This window comes from Elgaria multicarinata, chromosome 6 (assembly GCF_023053635.1).
Source record: "Elgaria multicarinata webbii isolate HBS135686 ecotype San Diego chromosome 6, rElgMul1.1.pri, whole genome shotgun sequence".
NCBI lineage: Eukaryota > Metazoa > Chordata > Lepidosauria > Squamata > Anguidae > Elgaria > Elgaria multicarinata.
Window position 1 is genome coordinate 102,561,094 of NC_086176.1, and position 26,497 is coordinate 102,587,590.

The 26,497-nt window shown below is 44.1% G+C and overlaps 1 protein-coding gene across 1 annotated transcript; it reads right to left on the bottom strand.

The window, feature by feature from the left end:
• Positions 1-1,816: 1,816 nt before the first annotated feature.
• LOC134400465 (O-acyltransferase like protein-like) lies at positions 1,817-26,497 on the bottom strand. The gene is made up of 14 exons (XM_063128797.1): positions 26,350-26,497; positions 23,048-23,187; positions 20,801-20,879; positions 19,017-19,155; positions 18,660-18,886; positions 14,890-14,992; positions 13,847-13,948; positions 13,078-13,243; positions 11,235-11,314; positions 10,693-10,806; positions 8,926-9,055; positions 5,733-5,919; positions 4,215-4,357; positions 1,817-1,948 (listed from the first exon to the last, which is right to left on the bottom strand). Exons 1-14 carry the CDS (start codon positions 26,495-26,497, stop codon positions 1,817-1,819), a joined length of 1,890 nt encoding a protein of 629 aa, XP_062984867.1.

The window sequence follows — 26,497 nt, forward strand, 5'->3', positions numbered from 1 at the left end:
CGAGCTGTTTCAGATGTAACATTAACCATAGTTTCATTCTGCATAAATGACCCTTGAAATCGTGTACTCCTGTTTCACATCTCTTCCTTTGGAACAACATCCATGTCTGCTTCTGAAATAACTGGTTCCTTGTTATAAACAAAATGGGGGAACTTTATTTATATACCACCTTTCTGCCAAAAATAATAATAATAATGGCACTCATGGCAGCTAACAATAAAATACACATCTGAAACAAAGGGCCTGTTCAGACAACATCCTAAACCATGGTTAGGCTGCTAACCCTTTTGCAGCAAATGGCTAGTGAGCATGTTTAAACCATGGTTAAGTAGCCACCATGCTTAGGAATTGTTCACATATCATGCTAAGACATGGTTCAAACGACAATGCTAAGCCATAATGTTTAGCTCAAAATGCTTAAACACCATGGCTTAGCATGTCGTCTGAAATCTCTAAAACACTGTATCTTCCCATGTAAATAAAACAATTATGTTCGTACTCAATACAAACTCCACACAGCTGGGGAACAATGCATAACACCGAACTGGAATCCAGAGTCTACGCTCTTGACAGCTCACTGCCTGCAGTCTTTGGACCTATTCATACCTCTAATCAATGCAGTCTGAATACGTCGAGGGGATGCAAGACTGGGCCCAGTCGGGCCCATGTATGTGAGTGTGGGATAACTGAAGAGTGAAGTTTGATCTTAATAGGGCACGCTTGGCCTCGGGGGCAGGGCAGGGCAGGCAGGTGGTGGGGTGAGGGTGGCATAATGGAAATACAAAGTATGCCATAGAAACTGTTGTCTGAATTTTATTTATTCTAAAACAATAAATGTTTCAAAAGGGAAAAAAGTTGGAGGAAAGGACTAGGTTGTATATGTTTGAAAAGTCAAATAGGGTAGGTGAAAGGTCTTCAGAAGACGAGGTAGCTCAAGGTAAAGGAGAATTTGGGGATATAGCAAGGTGCCTTGAATTGAGTCAGGCCGCTGATCCACTTGATTCCCAATTTGCCTTGGAGGCTGGTTCAGAGCCCCCAAAGCAGCCCCGATTCGCCTCGAGGTGCTTCGGGGGTTGCCCGCCTCACCTCAGTGCTGAAGCCAAGGTGAGAATCAGGCCTTCCGAGGCAACTCGGCCTTTTCTAGGTGCTGGCTGTGCAGCCGGTACCCAGAAAAGCCTCCCTTTTTCCCACTCTCTCCGCTTACCTGCTGCCGCCTCCGCATGTAAGAAGAACCAGGCCAGGTGCGATTTTAAGATATTGCGGGTGCTCTGGGTGATTAGTAGTTTGTGGCCATAGAGATACTAATCACTCAGGGCCCCCGCGATATCTCAAAATTGCTTGTGACCTGTTTCTTCTTACACGCATCGGCGGTGATGGCAGCAGGTAAGGCCTAGGGCTATGCTGCTGCGAAGTGCCCCAAGGCGCCCCAAAGCTTCGGAGCCGATCAGCTTCGGGGTGCCTCGGACTGAGCCAGAACCGCCTCGGAATTGAGGCGAGGCGGGCCAAATTAGCCCTCCTCGGCTCAGATTTGGGGCTTCGGCCCGAGGCAGTGCACAGCCCTACTTACAGGAGTCCTTCTCAGCAATACCTGGAGATGCTGGGGATTGAATCCAGAACCTTCGGCAAGGAAAGCAGGAGCAGGTTGTCCCTGAACTTTGTCCCTTCCCCGGTTTTCAAGAGCGCAGGGGACAAAAAATCTGACCTTCATCATTAGACACTTCTTCTCAAGCAGAGCAGTAGAAGTGTCTTTCTAAAGACACTCCTTTAAAGGAAAGTGTAGGGCAGGAGGTCTTAAAGATGTCTTCTGCTTCTGCTTCTACAAACGAACCACTTGTTGGTTCACGCCAGCCAAAGACTGCTTTAACTCTTGAAGAGGCATCTCAATCATCACCGTCAGTGCCAATCCAACAATGAATGTCACCAGGCAGTGTCCAAGGAACAGGTAGAACTAAAATGATAAATACAAACAGATATGAGGGCACTTTGGCACAGCAACGTGTAGTAACTCAGGGCTCAAAGCAATCGATGGTGACACACCGCTTAGCAGCCATGTTCAACACAGGCAATGGTTATTGTGAATGTGTTGAATTGGAGCAGGTGAAGAACAATAAGGAAAAGGCACCATGATTCTAAGGGGCAGAAACCACATCACTGACCTGGTTTGTACACTGCGACAACCCACCATGGCTGATCACCGATGGTGGGTTATCGTCTAGTCTCTGCAGGATTGCTTATTTTTCCTGAGAGCCCATGGCTTGTTTTAGGGTTGTTGATATCCATGGTGCCTTGTTCTGTTGTCCAAAAGTGGCATGTCTACACCAGCCCTATATCCCAGGGTTGTCCCTGGATCGTCCCTGTGCATCCAAATGATGCACAGGGGGTCCTGGGCGCAACCTGGGACAAGCAAGGACTTTCCCTTGGATATAGGGAACCACGGAAAACCCAATTTTTCTGCGGTGTCAGGACCATCCTGTGGAGCATGGGCCATATGGTCCCAGATCCTCCAGTCGTACATAGCAGGGACCATAATATGGGCACGGAACTGCATGGGGGCAGTCCGTGCCCATCAGGGGTGGGGGTTGGGGAGCAGGTTTGGGGGGGGTTTAATTAATTTTTTTACCTTTTTTGCAGAGGAGTGCAACTGCGCTCCTTTTCCCTCTTCCAAAAAAAAAAAATGGCGGCCGCAACATCCTTCTGGGACATCACACGGCTGTCAAGACGCTGGGGGAGGATCACGAAAGCCAGTAAGTCCGCAATCCTCCCCCCTCCCTCTACACCCTATGGTGTAGACATGCCCTTCATCATGGCTTATCAGGAACGGCTACAGAGCCAGCCGGCCAGAGTGGTAAAAAAAATGAGGAAGGGACTGATGAAATGAGGAGTTCTGCTGCAAAGGCACCTGGGACACAGGCCAGAGCCAGTGGGAGGACTGTGGAGGAATGAGATGGGAAACAAGCTACGGCAAGCCCAATCATCTGTCAGGTTAGCAAGCAAACAAATAACCCATAGTGGCTTATTCCCGGGGTGGTTTAGCGTGATGGGCAACCCCTCCTATTGTTATATTGCATTTGCTTTTATTATGGATGTCTTCCTGAGAGGTTTGGCTCTCATGCATCATATGCATTGTTCCCCTAATCTGTTGCAGTTTAGGAGTGGGAGGAATCTCCATTGCCCAGAGATCTACGCGAACAGTTTCAGAGCCCACTATATGCCCCCTCCCCAGTGCTGCATGGACAGATACTTCTGCCAATCCAGCTCTATCCAGGCAGAATTATGCAGGACTAGTCAGGGTAGAATATGGCTTCGGGGCAGCGGAAGGAAACCCAGTCCCATCCTTGGCTGCAAAAGATATCCCAATAAGGCATGGGTGCAGAACCTCAAACGACCTTTCTGGAATCCCAGTCTAGCCCTCTGGGGTCCCCCAAATGAGCACGCCCCGTTTCCCCTGACCACCGACCATTGGGTGGTCTCCCGGCTTTTGCACATTCTGCCCCACTATTCTTAAAGGTGGAAATGCCTCTTCCTTGGTCACAGTTACTGGCAGTAACAGCTTTAAGCTAAAATATGCTGGTATTTTGGGCCCGCCCCTTTTGCCTTTGACCCCTCCCACCACTGGAATGCGGTCCCTGGAAGTAGGGTGACCATATGGAAAGGAGGACAGGGCTTCTGCAGCTTTAACAGCTGAATAGAAAAGGGGATTTCAGCAGGTGTTGTTTATTATTATTATTGCATGCAGCACCTGGCGAAATTCCCTCTTCATCACAACAGCTAAAGCTGCAGGAGCTCTGCCCTCTTTTGTATCTGGTCATGCTAGCCAAGGCTCCTGCAGCTTTAACTGTTGTGATGAAGAGGGGATTTCACCAGGTGCTGCATGCATACAAATGTGACCTGCTGAAATTCCCTTTTCTATTCAGCTGTTAAGTTATAGGAGTCCTGTCCTCCTTTCTGTATGGTCACCCTACTGAAAGCTTACCTGAAATGGAATCTGGCCCTTGGGCTGAAAGGTTCAACAACCCTGGGATAGTGCTCACCACCTCCACCACCTGCTCCTGCCCTGCCCCAAGATAAGGCAGAGGATTGTCTGGGAGCACTCAGTATCCCTTTTGCAAGCATGAAGCAGATGCTCACGAAAATCTTGAACCTTTGGAAGATCAGCCCTGTCCATCCCCAGCAGCGGGCATCCTTTTGCACCCCTGCATTGAAAAATCACTCACCATGTTGATATCTGAGTAGTGCATCAATGTTTCCTGTAGTCCATTATACAGTAGAATTAACATGGGATGCACTAAATAGCAGGCGTAGCTGATTTTTGCGACCACAGTCCAAACGCCCCATGAAAGGATCCAGTTGATGAACCCTGTAAGAAAAATAGCAAACTTTAGGCATCAAGTTGCATCTATCTGCCTCTGTCAAAATGTTACCTTTGGACCTTTCCACCCTTCCTGGTCCATCTAAGCGCCGTATGTACATGACATCAGCCATAGAGGCACAAATATCCCCAGCTGGATGAGGAACTGTACATACGAAGAGATGCTTGTGTATGTGATGCTCCATCGATGCACCACCTGGGGCTGCAAGGTGTGTAGCTCCTTTCGTAGGAACATGGGAAGCTGCCTTATGCAGAGTCAGTCCATTGGTCCATCTAGCCCAGTATTGTCAGCACTGACTGGCAGTGGCTCTCCAGGGTTTCAGGCAGGATTCTTTCCTGAACTTATCTGGAGGTCCCAGGAATTGAACCCTAGACCTGTTTGGAATATTGCAACCTCACCTGCAAGTTCCTGGAAGAGGACAGTGTTGCAGTGAGTTAGTTCATGGGAATTTTGACCACAGCTAGCCTTGGGATCTCTATAGCCTACAATGTAGTTTCCTGTGATTGCTTCATTTTGCTCCCCTCCCTGACTCCCACCATTGCTGGGGACATGTGTGTTTGCTCTCCTGCTCCAGAATGTGTAATGGAACATAAAATAGATTGAACTAACTTCTTTTTGAACCTCTATGCTATACCTGCATTGTATATGCAAGAATGTTTGTGAGTAAACAGTTTTCTTTCTTCCACTGAGGAAGAGTGTGGCCTCTCCTTTATTGTGCTAAGATAGCCTGTATGCATGTGGGACAAGTGTCACCAGCCAACAGCCATTCCATCAAGCTGCTGCTGAGGGACAGGTGGGAAGCAGGGGGATTTCACCTGCTCTGCTGAGAGACCACCTCCATTTCATTCCTCCATTCCCTGAATTGTTTCAATTCCATCTGACTGTCATAAGAGCTATTATATAACTTTAAGAACTAGTTTGCTTTTTGCCTCTTCCCTTTTCATCCCTTTTCCCTTTTGTGCTGTGTCTTTAGATTGTAAGCCTGAAGCTAGGGGGTGTCTATTGATCTTCTGTAAATTGCTTTGGGAGCCTTTTCAGTCTAAAAGAGGGAGAAAACACTATGAACGAACAAATCCGCCCTTGAAAATATCTTTCTGAATGTGAAATATAAAAGGTGTTCTCTGCACATGATTAAGGCCACACTCTTCTTATATTATTAATTTAAATATTCTTCAATTCCCCTATACCGGAAAGCAGGTTCACTGCTTCTGTTCCTCAGAAGTCACAGGGAAGGAAGAATATAGTCAAGATCACTTAAGTGTGCTAGAGTCACAAGTGTAAAACAAAAGGGGGGAAAGCCACTTTTAAAAGACTAGCAGGCCCCGGTCCAAAAAAGAGCCCAATTCTTTCTCTGTGTAGTACCTCCGTAGCCTTCCTCACTTGCAAAAACGATCCACCCCACAGCAATTGCCCAAATGGTCCGGTGAACGGCTTGGTAAATGGCCGTGATGGGCGAATAGGGGTTTGAGATATCTTCTAATGTATAGGCCAATGCCACCACCATGAACATGGAAAACATTGCACAGAGCCACCCGGCAGCAGCCTGTACCTGCAGAGACACGAAAGTGACACATATCATTTGCATGCATCCTAATGAGTCAGCAGAATTCCATCCGGCTCTAGTATGGTCGGTTCCCTTAAAAATGCAGAGCAAACAAAATTCTCCCTACTTTAAAGATCATGGATCTCTGTGTCATATACAGGTGGTCCTTAGTTTTTACCATGCTCTATTTTGATGACAAATTATCTACTAGATCTGGCTATCACCACATTGGCATATCACGCTCCATCTCTCCTGATGCCTGCTCTTTTCCCTGCAAAAACCATCCTCATTTATAATATGCCATCAAACATACGCATCCCTCTCTTTTCAGATCAAGGTTGCTCTCTCTCTCTCTCTCTCCCTCTCTCTCTCTGGGTTACACTGGAAACATTTCAAGGCAGAACACAGCTCAGAGGCAACATTTTGCACATCATTTCAAGATGACTCAGTTTGCTGTGTGTAGATCCTTATGTAGCAAAAACATCTATCTGTGCCCAAGAAAGAGAGATCAGCAGGCTTAGAGGAACTCTGCAATGGTTTTCGAAAGTAAAAGAAAATGAAACACACACACACACACACACACACACAGAGAGAGAGAGAGAGAGAGAGAGAGAGAGAGAGAGAGAGAGAGAACTGCTTAATGGGGACTGAGTATGCTCAATAAGCATGGAATACTGGTTTATGGAAAGGGGGAAATGGAAAGTTGAGGGGAGGGGGAATGAAATGGAGTAGGGAATGGAGTATCTAGAAAAGGGCTGGACAGATGGGCGGGCAAGTGGGCACACAGGCTGGTGGGCAGGCAAGCTGGCTGGCATTCTGTATAGGAGCACTCCACACTGAAACACTTCATTGCAGGTTCCGTTTATTTTTTTCTTATTATTCCTTATTCATCTTACTGGAAGGAACCACCACACCAAGGATGAAACTACCATTTAACTCTGATGATGTTGATGCCATTCTGTGTTCTACAGAAAAGTTCGAACAACAGGACTGTAGCAGCATATCATTGAATTATATTGCATTGGATGACCATATCGTCCAACAGTTCAGTCTCTAAATCAGAAAGCCAGTCAGTGGTAACACTAGAAATACAGAGTGAGTGAGAGAGAGAGAGAGAGAGAGAGAGAGAGAGAGAGAGAGAGAGAGAGAGAGAGAGGAAGGCACAGAAGAAGGAAAATGCATTTCTGGGGGCACAGTTCTAATCTCACATGTCAGATTTCTGAAAGAGACATGACAGTTTCTTTCACATTCCCTCTCTGGACCTAACCACTCTTTCTCAGTAAAAAAAGACCTATTGGTTTTTTCAGAGATTTAATTTTCAAGGAATTGCTTCGGATTTCAGCTTTATTTTAATTTCCAGTTTATGGTTCAGTAATTTCCACTGGGGAGGGGGGAGACAATGGAGCAGGGGTGCTATATCCAAGCCACATATTCAGGTTGGAACTCCCCAATTCCATTTCAGATAGCCCAGTCATGTAACAATGGTAGCCTCAGAACCCCTGCCACATGACGTCCTTCTTCAGCAGTGGTGGTTGGGAGAGTGACTCCGATTTCAGTGGGGCTAGGAATCCATTCTGCGTTTCAGCCAGAGCCAGCCAGAACTCTAAAGGCGCTCTCCAAGTTGCTGAAGAACCACAAACCCAAAACAGGTTCATCACCTTGGAGAGCTCCTTTAGAGTTCTGGCTGGTTCTGACCCAAATTGGAATGGATTTACAGCCCCACTGAAATTGGAGCTTCCAGCCTCCACTCCACATTCAGTCCGTTACTTCCTGGAATGCTGTTTCCAACTCTGGAAAGGAGCATCTGAATAACCCTATTGGCTCTGGGATGCTCACTGATTTAATAGTCACAGGGAAAGCTTAAAGATCTCTTATAAAGCATTATCACCAAACTACGTCCCAGAATCATAGGTATTTTATTTATTTATTTATTTATTTATTTATTTATTTATTAAACTTATATACCGCTCCCATAGCCAGGGCTCTCTGGGCGGTTTACAGAAATTCTAAAATTGAGGTAAAAACAAGTATACAAAATTTAAAACTCTAAAACACAGAACATACACACATAAAGCATTAAAAACCGATTAAAAACTAAACATGTGGGTAATTAGGATGTGCCGCCATATGCCTGGGCAAAGAGGAAAGTCTTAACCTGGCGCCGGAAAGATAGCAGTGTTGGTGCCAGGCGAGCCTCATCAGGGAGATCATTCCACAGTCTGGGGGCCACCACCGAATAGGCATGCACAACACATTTCACTAGAATGTGCATCCAGGGAATTTTATTTATTTTTTAAAGGCGAACATTTATTGAATACTCAGTCATGAAGGACATTATTTTTATTCATTTATTTATTAAACCCTCTAAACACTGATGCCCTATTCCGTGTTCAGCTTGCCTGACCAGGGAGGGGCCACTGCGGGTGAGCGGGGTTGGAATGAGGAGACACTCCTCAAGCCTCAGGATTAGTGGAGCTTTGTGGTAACACTGGCTTGAGGAGGGTCTTACGAGGTGATATTAGCCTTCATGGGGGGGGGGGGGCGCTCAACCTGGCATCTTTGAAATATGGCTTCTGGCAAAGAGACATTATTGCTTTATTGCTTTAAGAGAGCCAGCGTGGTGTAGTGGCTAAAGTGTTGGACTAGGAGTCGGGAGATCCGGGTTCTAGTCCCCACTCGGCCATGAAAACACACTGGGTGACTTTGGGCCAGTCACAGACTCTCAGCCCAACCTACCTCACAGGGTTGTTGTGAGGATAAAATGGAGAGGAGGAGGAGGAGGATTATGTACACCGCCTTGGGTTCCTTAGAGGAAAAAAGGAGGGACATAAATGCAATAATAAATAAATAAATAAATTATTGCTTGAGAAATTAGGGTGTGCCTGGGCACACCCTTTGTGCATATCTATGCCCAGGGTTGATTGGGGGAAGCCACAAAGCGGTACAAAACCAACATGTATTTGTAGTATAGAGAGATCCTCAATTTTTTGGTTAAGCACACCCTCCATTTACCTTGGTTCTCAGGATCGGTGTTTGCTGATGGTACATGAATAGTCCTAGAAGGATACCAACTAGAAACGGACCATATCGGCAGTAAGGCTTTGAATAATACTCCATGAAATACATCACTGTGGATGTTTTCCTATAAGCAGATTAGAAGTATTTATACTAGAGGTTTGAATGGACAGGAAGAACATTAATAAATCAACATTCCCAAGTTAAAAGAAACCCAACAACTTGTGAATGACTCAGTTGGAACGATTCTCCTGATGTAAAATAAATGATAGCCAAGCCTGAAAATTACTGCTGTTAACAAACATGAAAAATATTACTGCTGCAAACAGAACAGAACATGGCATAACTCAAGAACTGTGCTCTGAAAGGAAGTATAAATACCACCACCTGTTTTATTTGCTTCACAAAATTATCAGATTTTGGCTTTTTTAAAAAAAACAATTGAGAGAAAAGTAACTCAGATAATTATGAGTCAGCTATAGGGAATCTCCATATAAAGCAGCTCTCCTATAGAGTTTCCTTAGCTTCTGATTTCAAAATCTGGGCACCTCAGGCATACCTCTGAGCACACACAGAGTTACTTTTCCTAGAGGGTGTTAATTTTTTAATTTTGTTTTTTTTAAAGGATGAGACATAGGAAAAAAGAGTCCCCACATGCACAAAATACCTTTCCTTTGTGAACAATGGGAATTGTCTGGGCATGTACAATCAATGAGACTGAAAACATGTTTACCTTTGTATGGATCATGCCCTAGATATCATGTGTGAAGAAACTGATTTTTGTTGAGGAAATGGTTTAATATGTCCTGCTGTTATGTTTGTTATAAGGACTGAAGGTGCAGGAGTTAACAGTAACCACCACTCCACTGGAACAACATGCTTACAATGGATCACTCCTTGGCATAAGCTTTGAGTAAAAGACACACATTTCCCCCCCTGGTACTGTTGACCACTTCATCTTCTGTTATTGGGAATATGGCAATCTTGTCTGCAAGTTACAAGGAGGGGACAGTTTGGCATTTAGCTAGTTAAAGCATGGGAAATTACTTGGGCATAGCTAGCCTTAGAAACTCTATAGCCTACAGTGGTGTCCTTTTGCTCTCTGCCTTCCTCCATTGCTGAGTGCAGGTACTTGGTCTCTATCCTGCCCGTGTAAAGGAAAACAAAGAAAACGGACTGAGCAAACTCCTTTTGAAATCAAGCACTGTGCCTGCATTATGTGCAAGATTACTTGTAAGTAAAGTTTTTGCTTCCTACAGTAAAAGAAAAGTCTGCCCTTTACTTTTGTGTGAAATGCTGGTAAAACACTCATCCTGTTTTGCTTTTTATTCTGCTGGTTGTCTTTCCCATATGGCAGCAATACCATATAAAAACTCACTACTTGTAACAAAACGTAACAGTTGAATATAGCAAACTTTTACCTCATGAAAACCAGTTTCTTCACATCATAGAACAGCTCTGACTCATATTTTCATAATGTTAAACCTTTTCAGACATAGAAGACTTCTCCCAAACTGGGATCTACTTCTCTTGTTTACTATATATGTCCATTTCTCTCTCTATCTCCCCAAATACCGTCCATCATCAGTCTGTGTTCCTGTCTTTTCCCCTTTCATTCTCTTCTTTTAAAGAAGAAAACAAAATGGCAGGTATATCCCTGGAAATGGCAGGTATATCCCTTAGGTAGGTTCATAACCAAGTTTTGGGTCCCTCCCAACCTATCAGTAACTGGCTTATTATTGATGATCATGCCATGGTCCTTACCTCATATCCTGTGGATTTGCAACAGGAAGCCTGTAGAATGATGACAGCAAGGCTGTAACTGTGAAGGAGGCCAGGAATAGAAAAGTCCCTAAGACGATAAACCAGTGTTTACTTCTGCCAAAACAATAGACATGTAAGAAACAGATGGGACTTTTTCATCTATATATCCAGGGGGTTGCTTGGGGTGAGGGAAGACATTTATTTGCCTGATAGAAATGAAATTATACTAGCCCTTCAGACAACCAGAATAATCCACTCTTTAATTGCCCAGAAGCTAAGGATGTGTATTTATTTTGGAGCAAAGATGAGTCTGAACAAATGTGTCTCATCTAGTTCAGCTTAACCTGTTTTTAAAACTATTTGCATCCATTCATACTGTATGGGGTGGAATGAGTTTACCCGTCTCAAGCAGCAAGAACAGCCGGAAAGCTGACTTTGGTGAACACTTCTTCTGCCATTCCCCCCACCCACCCCGATGCCCCAGAATGACACGATATCTGGGGCATTATGGCACGTGCTTATTTCCTAAAGAAAATACTCACCTAGTGGAGAAAAAGACCAGCAGAGGTGTTGTGAAATAGAACTGGAAGTCATTTGCAAGATACCATGTCCATCCATTGCACTGAAGATTGGGATAGGGGACAAGAAGAGAAATGCACATTAAAAAAAGAAAAAGAACATCCATTAAATACGGCAAGCCAGGCTGTCTCCAGTGTGGTCTCCCATTAGCCCATTACAAATATATCTGTGTAATTTAGACACAAGTATTATCACTAGAAATAGAATCTCTGAATGGGAAAAGAAGGGAGATTGCCAATTGAGAGATTTTCATGCTCAGGATAAACCAAAAACAACAGAACAACTCAGAACTGACCTAGGAGATTTAGGCCTAGGATGGCTACAAGAATTACAATTATCCCACCTCCTTAGAGATCTCAACATAAAGACTCATAACCCTAAAAGGATTAGATTGAGAAATGCTAATGGTAAGGAAGGGAATTGTATCTTATTTATTTATTTATTTATTTTATTTCACTTATATACCTCTCCTATAGCCGGGGCTCTCTGGGCAGTTTACAGAAATCATCTTTAGTGTATGCTATCCTAACAGATGCCCAGATGGGTCCAACGGTGGGCTTGAAGACAGTGTGGGAAGGAGATTTTGGAAGGGAATAAGAAGATGTTAGTTGGAATAAATTATGAGACAATAGACCACTCAGATCAATACCAGCCTGTACACGAGAAACCTCTTTGAAAGTACTGCACAGATGGTATTGCACATCAATACAGCTGGCACATATTACTTTAACATGCAGCCCCCATTGTTGGACAGGCTGTGGGGTAAAACACATGTATTTCCATTTATGGTGGACTTGTCGACATATACAGATATTCTGGATGTTAGTACATAAAGAAATAATGGATATTACTAGAGAAATGGTTGTATATGATCCAGAATTATTTTTACTATCAATATACAAAAGATCTAATGTAAGTTGGAAATGTAAAGATTTTTTTTAAATCATTTTTGCTAACTTCCACTTGCCAGACAATTACACAGCAGTAGGGAAAACTGGATAATCTGAACTTACCTGCATGGTACCAAAATATATGGCCTGTGGCAATATCAGAAAAATAACTTGTAATCCAAGGAAAAACAGAACCACTAGCATTTTATGTTATATGGTGGAGATTCATTCAACATATGTCACAACCAGACTTACAATATATGCCTGCTTCTCCTTGACATTATAACAACAAATGAAGATCGCACAGCACACTTATTAATTAGTTCATTTGTTTATTCATTTTTTCTTTTTCTTTCTTTCTTTTGTCTTGATTTCCACCCCCCTAAAATTGTATTAACCAACTTTTCTGTGACAACTTTTTACACCCCAATTGTTAGGGGACTGTTCTATTTTGTTGCTGTTGTTATATTTAAAATATTTTTTTTTAAAAAAAATATCCAGTAACTACATACACAAGGACATTTTTGCTTCTTGACCATAAGTTGCTGTCTGGTAAAATTCTTGAATCTCAGGATTCATAATGAAAATTAAGAAATACCTTTGTATTTCTTAATACTTGCTGTTTAATTTCTAGGAAAAGAGATGTCCAGGTCTCAAGGCTGTCTGGAAACAACACCTTCTGATAGGAGAAGCCTGGAGGGCTAGAACGTGGTGGATCTGGCCCATAGATCTGAGGTTTTACACGACTGCCATAACGTGTGTCATGTTTATGGCTGTCTGGAAGATGACCTGATTCATGCAATTCTCCCCCACCTGAAGATGGGAGGGCTGGAGGAGAAGGTCCCAAAAACTGGGCCGTTGCATGGGTGATTCATTCTATGATGTCCCCGCAAATATTCCATTGTATTAGACTTACTGCCTCGGGTCCAGCGATGAAGTTGTTAACCAGCATTAGGTTGGCCCACCATGCTCTTCTACAGTTATCCACCTCAAGTTTCGAGAGCTCCCATAATGCTCCCCAAGGAGTGATGGAATACAACCCAACTAAAAGACACACCGAATACATATGGAGCGGCTGAAGTCTGCAAAGGCAGCAAAGGGGTTAAGTAGCATAAAGGCATGTGTCTTTCAGCACCTTATTGGCACTGCAGAGCTTGCTGTTTGATTGATTGATTGATTGATTGATTTGATATGTACCCTGCCTTTCTACCAAAAACTTGGCACCCGAGTTGGCTTACAGAACCAATTAAGAACATAAGGAGAGCCAAGCTGGATCAGACCAAGGATCCATTTAGGCCAGCACTCTGTTCACACAGTGGCCAACCAGATGTGTTAGACTACAACATCCCCAGCCAGCAGGGCCATTGGTGGGAGTTGTATTTGAACCCATCAAAACACCTTGGCTAGCTCCTTTAGAGTTCTAATTCACTGCCCCACTGATATCAAAGCTATCAGCCTCCATCTAAAGAGCCACCCCACTCCCCCCCACACACACACAGGGAGAAGAGGGCACCAAATTCGGCAAGGCTGGTCTAAGCCATGAATACGCTAATTCGCTTATACCTTCCTCCACTAAAACCCTGAAAAAGAGGAGGCAAGTATAACCCAGCACGCTAACATGACAAATGACTTTCCTTGAAGCTACTTAACAAAATGGGCACAAGAGAAAGAATTGAGAGTTGTACCGGAGAAGTCGGTTGCATAGAAACTTCAGTGTGATCTGAAATGGGATCTTTTTTTCTGAGCGATTCAGCATGTTCAAGAAAGACCGCGTGCTCAATAAACCACTGAGGGAGAAATGAAAACAAAGAGTGTTGAAGAGTCAAAAGTATATTCTGGCATAAGCTTATATGGGCATTTTCTACTTCATCAGGTGCATGAATGAAGCATCTTTGGGGGGGTGGGCTGGCAGAAAAAAACTGATATTTATTTACTATTCCACTTTCCCAGAAAGCTGCCTCTTAATTATGCCATCCTATATATAGGCTTTATTGCTGAATTTAAGCTGCTTTTCAACATGAGGACCAGTGGTTGTTTTTTGTCCTCCTATTGAAAATGTCTATTTCCTGCAGAAGCAAGACTAGGCTCTTCCTACAACAGGGCTATTTCCCACCTCGTTCACTGGGGAGAGCCCATCACACTATTGCTGCTCAGGTGGCCACTGACACATCACCAAAAATGAGGACAAAAGAGGACACAGATTTCTATAAAATTTGTTTGTGCTAAATTAGCTATATAAGGGGAAAACACAATAGCAATGAAGCAAAGAAAATGTAGATGTAGAGTTCATGCAACCGGTAGCTCCCCAAGTGATCAGGCGGCGGTGGTCTTATAGCCTATGGCTAGGGTGATCATATGGAAAGGAGGACAAGGCTCCTGTATCTTTAACAGTTGCACAGAAAGGGGAAATTTCAGCAGGTGTCGTTGTTATGCATGCAGCACCTGGTGAAATTCCTTCTTCATCACAACAGTTAAAGCTGCAGGAGCTTTGCCCTCTTTTGTATCTGGTCACTCTAGTATAGCTCCTGCAGCTTTTAACTATTGTGATAAGGGGGGATTTCACCAGGTGCTGCATGCATACAACTGACACCTGCTGAAATTCCCTTTTCTCTACCACAGTTAAAGACATAGAAGCCCTGTCCTCCTTTCCATATAGTCACCCTACCTACAGCGCTATAACCTCTTTCAACCCAAGGGCAAAATTCACCTGTAAGAATATTTAACTTACCTGATGAGGAAAAATGTGTCAACACCTAAATAAAATGGTCCACTTCGAGAATAAATGTAAATAGGATTTTTTAGCACTTTAGCTTCCCATTCCAACACATTATCTGTAGCAAAATAGAAGGAATATATAGAATAACAAAAATCTATCTATCTATCTGTATCTATCTATCAATCCACACACACATGTTCAAACAGCAGCTATACCTCCCAAACTGTTTTTAAAGGGCTAAAGACACAGGAAAGACACAGAACACATCACAATAATGCAATATATGAAACAAGGCCTCTCAAACATGGTTGTTGACAGCTTTATAGCTTTTTAAAACAAATCTCATTGTCTTATGCCATCTCTTCATAATTTATTATACTCTGTAAAACAAACAAACACACAACCCAGAGCCAGGACTATTTAGAATCAAGGTACAGCCCACAATCCATCAACCCAAATGTTAAATTAGGAGTTGATCAGCAAGTGCATAAAGAGACAAGCAAGGGTTCTTTATATCAGAAATCTATCGGCTTTTGCAACTTCAGTTCATACCTAAATTCTGCCATGCTGTCATTTGACTTGTATGCCCAGAAATTATCCACAAAAGACTCAGGGCTCTGATGCCATTTAGAGCTGAAGAGACTTCTCGCGGAGGTTTCGTTCGCCAGATGGCTGGAAAATTTTTTTGCAAGGAAAAGCATCTCAGGATGCAGTCCAAGGTATCTAAGAATACCAGAACATTCATTTTAATTCATTCATTATAGCACATGTTATACACATTCTGTCATGCAAAGTGAAGAGAAGGGCTGAGTTCAGACAACACAATAGTCAATGGTGGGTTAATAGTCTACATCACGGTTAATTATGGAGGGGGTACTCCCCACAAGACATGATTATAATCAACCGTGGTGTGGCATAAGGCCAGCATCAAATTGACTATTAGTCAACTGTGTGTTTGATTGCCACATCTCCCCCCTCTCCCCCTCCTCACACTCAGTCCTCCTGCTGGTATCCCATTGCGAGTTCTGCCAGACGGACTAGAGTGGCAGCCACCGCTTTGGTCGCTCTTGCCAGGGGACTTTGTAGTCGCCAAAAATAACCAACTGTGTGCAACAAAATAGTCAACGGTGCCCAACAGATGACACGATAACCAACAGTTGTTCAAATAGTCTGTGCAGAGCTATTTGCATTGGTTATTTTGGCCCAAAAACCTACCGTGGTGTGAAAAAGACCAACAGACAACGCAATAACCAACCGTTAACTATTTAACCCACCATTGACTATTTAACCCACAGTTGGTTATTGCGTTGTCTGAACCCAGTCAAGGTCTTCAAGGCCCAGTTTAGTCAAGATGAGGAGTAACAGGTGTTAATTAATGAGCAATCAATGTAGTGCATCTAGGTAGGGTGGCCGTGCATCCTCTTTTACAGAGGACAGTCCTCTATTTGAAACCATCCTCTGTTTGAAGAGCTGTCCTATCCAATTCTGGTTTAAAGGTAATGAACCGTAAGAATTGTTGCTCAACCACAGTTACCACCTTGGCAGCAAGTTGAACAGCCAGGTACATAGGTCACCTGCTCACAATCTTCCTCACTATGAAATTGTGAATCTATTTAAATTCTAATAATTGTTTCTAAATCTACATTCATGCAAGTAAATAAGCACGGGCAAATTGTATGTGAATTGGTGTCCTCTTTGTTCCTCTTCTTTGGTGTGGCATTTCCTTTTTTTGGCTGATACATTACTGGCGACCCTACAACTAGGTAATATTAAACCCTGGACTTAAAGGACTTATGGAAGAGGAGAGAAGCTTCAGATGGACATGTTATATTACTTCCATTGTGAAGAATACGGCCACATTTCTCTTCCTGCACTCTCTATCACCATTCAATCCTTTACAACTGCGTCTACATTCACGATACATTAGAGTAAAGCATACACACACAAAAGCCAGTTCCAACGTCATGACACCATCAGAAGAAAAATCCCTCTCCTTTGCAGATGTACATCCCCTTAAAAAGACATTCACAGAAAGATCCCTTAGAAGACATTAACTGTTGGCAGTGAGCAGCTTTGGCTGTTCTGCAAGCATTGCTAGGTTAATGGATTTACCTGCCATTTTAATTTCCCCAAATTTCCCAAGGAGATGCTACTTCAGGTGCATAGTGGGAAATTAAAAGGACAGCCAAAGCCAGCAACCTAGCTGTGCTCGGAGAATTGGCAGTGCTGTTCATTGCCATTAGGTATGGGTCTTCAACAGCAGGGGTGGGCAGAAGGTAGATCTCCAGTTGTTTTGGACTTCAACTCCCAGAAGCCCCTGCCACCATGGCCACTGCCCAGGAACGTTGGGAGTTGAGGTCCAAAACTTCTGGAGGTTTACTTCCTGCCCACCTGCTGGGCCCTAGTAGCTGCCCAAGGATGAAAGTTACTGACGCCAGCCCTGCAGGCCCAGTTTGAATAAGTTGAAGACTTGTGGTCACACACACAACCTATTGCTCTCATTATCTGGGACAAAGTCAGCCACATATTTATTTGCTGCAGGCATTATTCATTGCCAAGGATAAACCTGGAGTTAATCTTAATCATCGTCGTCGTCAACATCATCATCATTATTTCTCCTTTCTTGCTCATGGTGGTTTTTCTAGATGAACATGACAGGCTTTGCCAGGTCATACAGTCTTTTACTGACTGAGGAATTTCCTGACAATTGAGCGTGTTTAAAGTACGACTGCTTTCTGGATGTTGGTGTGGATGTATTTTGGTAGGCCAAGTTTCTGAAGATTTCTGTATAGTTTTTTTTTCTTATGTGATGCCAGTGACTGATGTGACTTATGGGATAATTGTGACCTTTTCCTGTTGCCATAGTTCTTTAACTACTATGGCCAGTGGTGTATATATTTCTCTTTTCTCCTCTTCCTGTTCTTCAACATTTTTGTTATTAGGTATTGCTATGTCAATGAGGGTTTTTTTTTTTTGTCTATAACTGTTATGTCTGGTCAGTTGCAAAGTACTGTCTTGTCCATATGAATTGTTCTGTCCCAGTATATTTTATGACCTGCATTTTCCAAGATTGTTTCGGGTGAGTATGTATAGTATGGTGTAAGTTCTTTGATGAGGTTGAATTTGATGGCCAGTTGTTGATGAATTATAGTCCATTCCTTTCAGAATTTAACATCCTCCTCTTACAGGGTTTGTTGTCGTTGTTTTCCCTAGGACTGGAATGCAGAAGGGAAGCCTATTCTGGCTTCTGCCATCAGCCAGGGGACCTAGGACCACTGGGAGGCTGTACCCCCTGCTTCTCCGGAATAAGATCAAGCCAAGGGGGAGACCAACTTGGCCCATCCCTCGGCCAGAAGAAGAAGAGTTGCAGGACACTCGTCTTCCCACTCCTGCCAGAAAGAACATTCAGCTCCAATTCGCAGTTGCCCCGGGCTGCAGAAGGAAGGGGAAAGAATCCTCTGGCAACATCCATCTGTCTTAGGAAATAGAACCTCTTTCATGCAAGAACACTGGAAGGGGAAGATTGGCCATCCCAAAGTGCATTTAAATGCCCTCTTATAGCTTACCACCTGGTTCTCTCCTTGAAAAACTGATCTGCCTCCCCTTCTTTTCCCTTCTATTCCCCTTCCCTGGTATCTTTTGTCATTTTTTAGTTTCTAAGCCTGATGGCAGGAATCTCTTTTCTTTCTTTTTATTGCTGCAGAAAGCTTTGGGAGCCGACGGTTCTGAAAACTGGGATAAAAATCCAGCAAATAAATACATAAATAAGTAAGCAAGCCTACTTGGCTTCGAACCATCCGATACAGCCGGCAACGTTGATCCAGGTTCACGACCATGTTTTCTTTCTGCTTTTGATTTACTCGTATCGTTTTCAGTTGAAGACGTGCTCCCGTAATTCGCAGAAGGCAAGCTCTGTGTTGGCAATTCAGTGCGCTTAGCCGCCGTCCATACATCAGCACTGTAAATGGTTCCAGCGGCTGGCAAGGTGATGATGAAAACGCTAATAAACCTAGGGAAAACAGAAGCTTATTACGGCAGAGTGACAATTGCTTCTGGAAAACACGGTGCTTCGGAGCAGTGGCTGGACGAGGCCTTCCCCCCAGCCCCCCAGCTACAACACACACCCCTCCAGGACTCACAAACAAACAGTCACAAATGCATCGATGGGGAAACGTTCCTTGGCGCATCTGGCCACCGTCGTGAATGAGACCGTGGAATTCAGAGCAAACAGAGATGGCAAAGGCGAAAGAAAAGAGGTGGTCTTGAATTTAAATACATCTGTCAAGAAAGAATAACATTAATATCCCAGAGTCAGGAGAAAGCGGCATTTTGTGATCACAGGTTTCAGCAGCTTGTAAATGGACACGTTTGTTCCTTTCAAGTTCCACAAGTGTTTCCATTTGGCACAGGGAGGCTTATTGCACATTTCACTGTTGGGAAAGTAGTAAACTTGGTGCAGTCTTTTAAATCTCTCTCATGTCTTCCTCCCTTGTAAGACGCAGAGTAGATATAAGCGAATGAGCGATTTAGACCAGAGGTTCCCAAACTTTTTCAGGTAACCGCCCCCTTGGTTCCACAAACTCATGCCCAGTGCCCCCTACCCTACACTATAAAAATCATTATTCAGAATAGCAGTTTTCAACGACCCGCTAAGGAAGATAATAACAATAAAATTCAAAACAGTAACAATTAATTGAATATTTATTCAAAATCCAATTACATTTTTTTTAGTGCATTCAATTAAACATAATTGATGAACTTGATCCAGTGATATCATCTTTTCAAAGTCTGATAGTCATTTAGCAAGAATATTGGATACCACATTTAATTAGGGTAGAGGACCATACTATTCTGTAAATTCTTAATATGATGGAGGGGCTTGATGAAGCGATACCAGTTTCCCAATGTCTGGTTTAAAGTCACTTAACATGAGTCTTAAATCACCACGTTTAGTAATCTGGAGTCGATTTCTTTGCTTGGAGAGAAGTAGGCAGACCACTTTAAAACCACATTCCACCAAATATGATGTTGGAAATGCAACCAGGAGCTTCTGAATCACTCTCCGTAGTGCAGGATAGCGATCAGAAATTTCCTTCTGTAACCAAAACTCCTGGTACGGAAAAGACCACCTCAAGTGCCCCCCTGCCGTCCCCTTGCCTCTTAGCGCCCCCCTATGCAATCCCACCGCCCCCAAGGCGCCCACTTTGGAAACCACTGATTTAGACCAATGTTGGATTAAGGGCCAAATTACCTGTCACCCAAAAGCAAACCATGTTTAAGAATGTGCATGGCTCCCAAACAGCTTTGAGCAGTGCAGGGAGCGGAGGGAGGGGGTGGGATTTCAAACAGAAAAGCGAAAAGCATTTCTGAATCCAATGCATTTAAGTTCCATTAGTCGTCAAACTTCAGCCTGGCTCGTACATCAATTTGTATTACTGGATCTCTTCTCTCTTGATTGCAAATTCTTCATTTCCAAAATGAGACTTTCCATATGGTTTTTACCACCCTTGATAATTTGATATTTAAGCATGGGAAAACACTTTTAAAAAGTGAGGGTGGAGAAAAATACAACATGCCCTTGTGAACCATTTTTTTAAACAACAATAACACATTTATCTATTTGTTTATTAGACATAAACATAGACTCTGAGTTTTGAAATGGAGCAAATTCTAACCCCCTGCACTAAAAGGATATACTCACACACTGGGTATAGCAGAGCTTTTGTTGTTTATTAAATCAGCCTTCCTAACCTTGTGCCTTCCAGGTGTTAGACTGAAACTCCCATGATTTCCAGCTGGGAGTTACAGTCCGACACACCTGAAGGACACCAGATTGGGAAGGACTGCATTACAGCTGCAGTAAAAGTTCCATTATCCGCAAGCTGTAATTCTGAAAGGGTCAATACAAGCACAGTCCATTTACCTAGTACAGCTAGTGCTGTAATTTCTTCTTCTTGGCAGGAACTGGGGACACATATTCCACTGTAGTAATCCATTCTGTCCTAGGAGATATAATACTTTTGAGTTCCCTTAATGAGTAGATTTAAGAGAAAACAAGACCTTTATTGGCAAAAACAGCTAAATAAAGTGGATCCATTTCAACAGCATTCAAGCAAAAACTGAGAAAATCTCAGGATTATGTACATTAATGGAGCAAGCATTGCAAGAAGGAGAACCAGTATGGTGTAGTGGTTAGAATGTTGGACTGAGACTCAGGAGATCCAGGTTCTAGTCCCCATTTGGCCAAAAATCCCAGTGGGCGACTTTCTCACTGGGTGACTCTTAGCCTAATCTACCTCACAGGGTTGTTATGAGGATAAATGGAGAAGAGGAAAGCCACGTAAGCCACTTTGGGTTCCTTGAAAGAGGAACCCAAGTGTAATAATAAATAAACATAAATTTAATAAAAGTAGACTCAGGGGACTAGAGCTCAGGAGAAGGATTCCCATCTGAAACCTCCTAGATCTGCTGCAGTCAGCGTAGTAGAGACAATACTGATCTAAAGGGGCCAGGAGTCTCAGGAAGCTGCCTTAGTCGTCCATCTAGCCCAGTTTTGTCAACACTGGTTGCCAGCAGCAATCCAGGGTTTCAGGCAGGGTTTCTTTCTTAGCCCTTGCTGGTTGTGCTGGGGATTGAACCCGAGACCTCCCTGCACACAAAGCAGGCGCTCTACCGCAGAGGGGGAGTCTTTACAGCAGTGTTTTGGCTGTAGGTTCCTTAAAAACCCTCCATTCAAAAATAAAGGAAGGCAGTAGTTGAATAATCTAATATATACAGAGTGCACAAAGCACACAACTACAAGGTATACATTCAAGGATGGACAGTGATAATTAAACTTGTTTATTCACAGATATGGTGGTTATAACTGATGCATCCCCTGCATAGCGAAATGACATGGTCATCAATGGCAAACCAGCAGTTTGCTATTGATGACGGTGTCATTTTGCTAGGCAGGGGATGCATCAGTTATAACCACCATATCTGTGAATAAACAAGTTTAATTATCACTGTCCATCCTTAAAAATCCTCCCAGCTGCAGGGTGGGAACCATAAAACCCCATTGCAAGAGGGAGTGTGGGCTTTCCACGTCCATTGGGCTTGTGGAGCATGCCCCCTGCCTTGCGTTCCCGCGCTCCAGGCAACCTACCTGGGCCTCGATCCACTCACAGCATCAACACGAATCACCACAGACAGAGAGTGGAAAGGAAAAATGTTTTAAAGGCGCAATTTCTGGGGAAAGCGCCGTGGTGCCTGCCAGGTGGCGGCGGCTGTGTTGTACAACCAGCGCAGTGCCATCGTGCAGCCACCTCAGGGTAAACAGGGTGCATAGACAGAGCTACAGCCCCTCCCTAACTTGGTCTGACTTGGAAGAGTGGCTAGGTGAACCGTCCAAAGAGCTCCGGCTATTGGGCGGTATAGAAATGTAATAAATAAATAAATAAATAAATAGGTGCAGCTTCGCAGAAAAGCTGCACCTGCTAAATCAGCCTCCCTCAACCTGGGGCGCTCCAGATGTGTTGGACTGCATCTCCCAGAATGCCCCAGCCAGGCTGGGGCATTCTGGGAGTTGTAGTCCAACACATCTGGAGCGCCCCAGGTTGAGGAAGGCTGTGCTAAATCCTTCCGTCTCACAATTATTTAGAATCAACAGGATTCTCTATCGGTGTGTGTCTGTGTGTGTGTGTGTGTGTCTCCCAAATGTATCCTAAATTCAATGCAGTGTGCATAGGGTTATTGGATTTTATCCTCAGAACAAACATGTGAGCTAGCTTGAGCTGAGACTGAAATCGTGTTTTGCCAAAAGCCATCCCTGTGGCTTCAGGAATGATTAGGGATTTGAGCCCAGCTATTTAAGATGTTAATTTATTCAAGCAGGGACAAACTATGGAGAAAATGGTACTACATTTTAAAATCCGACTGTCTTGTCGAAGGCTCCAGGACCCAACACCTCCCAGGAACTGTGGAGAGGAGCACCATGCCAGATTTTAGAATGACTTCAGTATCTTAGAACAGTACCTCTGTTTTCACCCTTAGAATGTTATCAGGGTGTCTGTCTTCACACGGAGTTTCTTTTGCAAGAGAGGCCCTCTGGGAGCTGGCCTTCATGCGACAGTACTGGTATACAGTCATTAAACCAAACAACAGCAGTGTAATATAGGTAACCACACACCTGCTGTACTTGGAGTTTGCAGTACTGCCCTCGGAATCTTCCGGAAGGAGCCTCAGCGGAAACACATTCCGTATAAGACCCCAGCCTGTCCATATTCCCACCAAGGACGTTGCTGCTGAGTTTCCCAATGGAATCATACACTGTAATGTCAAAGGAAAGAGGCTGAACAATTAGACATTGCCTATCTATACAATTTTCCTCGCAATAGTCATGGATAGTGTTAGCTGGGGTGGTACGTAATATCTGGCCCCGACCAAATTCTAGCCATGGGGGAGCCAGCAGCAGCGAATGCTGCAAGGTGGTGGTGATGATGGAGTCACGGAGCGGCTAGTTCAGTGCCACAAGGATGCTAACTGGACAGAAGTAGTAGTCTTCAGCCATGCCCTTGCACAGTGCCAACCTGGTTGTTTCTGCTTCCCTGTGCCCCCCCCCCAGGGTGACCATATGGAAAGGAGGACAGGGCTCCTGTATCTTTAACAGTTGTATGGAAAAGGGAACTTCAGCAGGTGTCATTTGTACGCATGCAGCACCTGGTGAAATTCCTTCTTCATCACACCAGTTAAAGCTGCAGGAGCTTTGCCCTCTTTTGTATCTGGTCAAGAGGGAAGGGCTCCTGCAGCTTTAACTGATGAGATGAAGGGGGAATTTCACCAGGTGCTGCATGCGTACAAATGACACCTGCTGAAATTCCCTTTTCAATACAACTGTTAAAGATACAGGAGCCCTGTCCTCCTTTCCATGTGGTCACCCTATCCCCTCATAACATTTTCCAGTAAAGGTGCCGAGCCCTCTCCTCTTTGAACATTGCTGAGCAGTTGCCAGCTGCCACCCTTCCCTTGTGCCACAGTCCAGACAAAAATTCCACTTCCCCTCCCCCAGCAATAGCGGGTCGCTCTTTCAGCGTGTTGGCTAATGGCAGCTCGTCTTCCTCTTTTCCCCTTTCAGTAGGGGTCCCGCAAGGCGCGGTGCTTGGCCCGTTGTTGTTTTCTTTATACATGTTGCCCTTGGGTAAGCTTATTCAATCTCACGGCCTCCAATATCATCTGTATGCCGATGATACACAATTATATCTCTCATCTCCGGAACTTTCTCCTGATGTTCACGATCGTATCTCGGCATGTCTTTCAGATATCTCAGCTTGGCTGCTTCATCGTCGTTTGAAACTTAATATGGCAAAGACTGAATTGCTTGTTTTTCCTCCTAAACCTTCCCCTCATCTCTCATTCTCTCTTACTGTCAATGATATTACGCTTACTCCGGTCAAGGAAGCTCGTAGTCTTGGCTTTATATTTGATCCCTCGCTCTCCTTTATTCCTCATATTGAGGCAGTAGCTAAATCCTGTCGTTTTTTCCTGTATAATATTGCCAGGATTCGATCATTTCTGTCTGTCTCTTCTGCCAAGACGCTTGTTCATGCACTGGTTATTTCTCGGTTGGACTACTGCAACCTTCTTCTCACTGGCCTTCCTTCTTCTCACATCAGTCCGTTGGTCTCGGTCCACCACTCTGCCGCTAAGATCATCTTCTTGGCTCGCCACTCTGATCATGTTACTCCACTTCTGAAATCTCTTCATTGGCTTCCAATTCACTTCAGAATCCAATATAAACTTCTTCTGTTGACCTTCAAAGCTTTTCACGGTCTAGCTCCTTCCTATCTCTCCTCTCTCATCTCACACTATTGCCCCGCTCATGCTCTTCGTTCCTCTGATGCCATGTTTCTCACCTGCCCAAGGGTCTCTACTTCCCTTGCTCGGCTTCATCCATTTTCTTCTGCTGCCCCTTACGCCTGGAACGCTCTTCCAGAACATCTGAGATCCACAAGTTCAATCGCAGCTTTTAAAGCTCAGCTAAAAACTTTTCTTTTTCCTAAAGCTTTTAAAACCTGATGTTGTTTGGACTCTATACTGTTAGTTTTACCCTACCCTGTGCCTGTTTACCCTACCCAGTGCCTGTTTGCATTCTCTTCCCCTCCTTATTGCTTTACTATGATTTATTAGAATGTAAGCCTATGCGGCAGGGTCTTGCTATTTACTGTTTTACTCTGTACAGCACCATGTACATTGATGGTGCTATATAAATAAATAAATAATAATAATAATAACATCACATTTGGCCTGAAGACAGTTGGACATCTGTGTCTTGCTGGCAGCGGTGCAGGGACAAAGCTCCAGAGGTTGAATCAGGGTCAGCACCAAAGGCATGGTCAGTACGCAGTCCAAACACAGAGGGTCCCAGCTAGGTTATCAGGGAACGAGTGCATAGATGTTGTTTCAGCACTATGTGTCTAGAAACAAAGGCTTTTAAACCTTCAGAGCCTCAACCAGAGCACAGTTGCAGACCATCGATGCCACCTGAGGAACGGTCTACTCATGAGCAAAGCCTTGCTCATAAGTATACCTTTACCAACAGGGAGACCTTATTCATCAGTTGGCACCTCTACATCTGGCAGCCAGTCACATCTGAGCCTTTGAGCGCCTTCGATCCCTGAGACTAGGCGGCCACTCGGTGTCTACTTCTGAGTCTGAGAGGGAGCGAACTCTATCTTGAGAGGAAGTGTCAATGGCCAATGGCCTCCAAGGGCCTAGGATCCCCAGGATCTGCCCTGAGGACCCTTGATAAAGGCAGCTCCTCCATGATGTTTGGCTGGAGAGCTGGGCAGGCTCCAGGTCATCCTCCAAAGAGGACCCCTCCAGAGTGGACATGACAGTCTGGGTGCTTTGCTCTGCAGAACCAAAGATTCAATTCAAGAGGACTGGGTTAAGGCCTTCCCAGCAGCCCTGGGCTCTGCAGCAGGAAGCTGGGAAATCGGGATACATGAGAAGAAAATCCCGCCCCACAAAGGTCTCTAAACTAGAATGACCATATGGAAAGGAGGACAGGGCTCCTGTATCTTTAACAGTTGTATTGAAAAGGGAATTTAAGTAGATGTCATTTGTATGCATGCAGCACCTGGTGAGATTCCCTCTTCATCACACCAGTTAAAGCTGCAGGAGCCCTGCCCCCTTTTATATCTGGTCACGCTACGCAGGGCTCCTGCAGCTTCAACTGTTGTGAAGAGGGAATTTCATCAAGTGCTGCATGCATACAAATGACACCTGCTGAAATTCCCTTCTCTATACAATTGTTAAAGATACAGGAGCCCTGTCCTCCTTTTCATATGGTCACCTTATCTAAACATCTTAATCGTTGCTTTAACTGTACTTTAAATATATTGTAAGCCACCTCGGGAGACTCAGTTAGTAGGTGGGCCATCAATATTTCAAATAAAGACAAAGAATGCAAATACACTCAGATTTACTTACTCTTTATAGCATAAGCTTTGGGTTTTTCAGCATTCAAATCAGACAGGAATTCAGTGACATCTTCCCAGCATCTGAGAGTTATATTTATTGCAACGGACACACCAGGTAGCAAAAGCAACAGGACGAGCGTCAGCACGAAGGCCGCCAT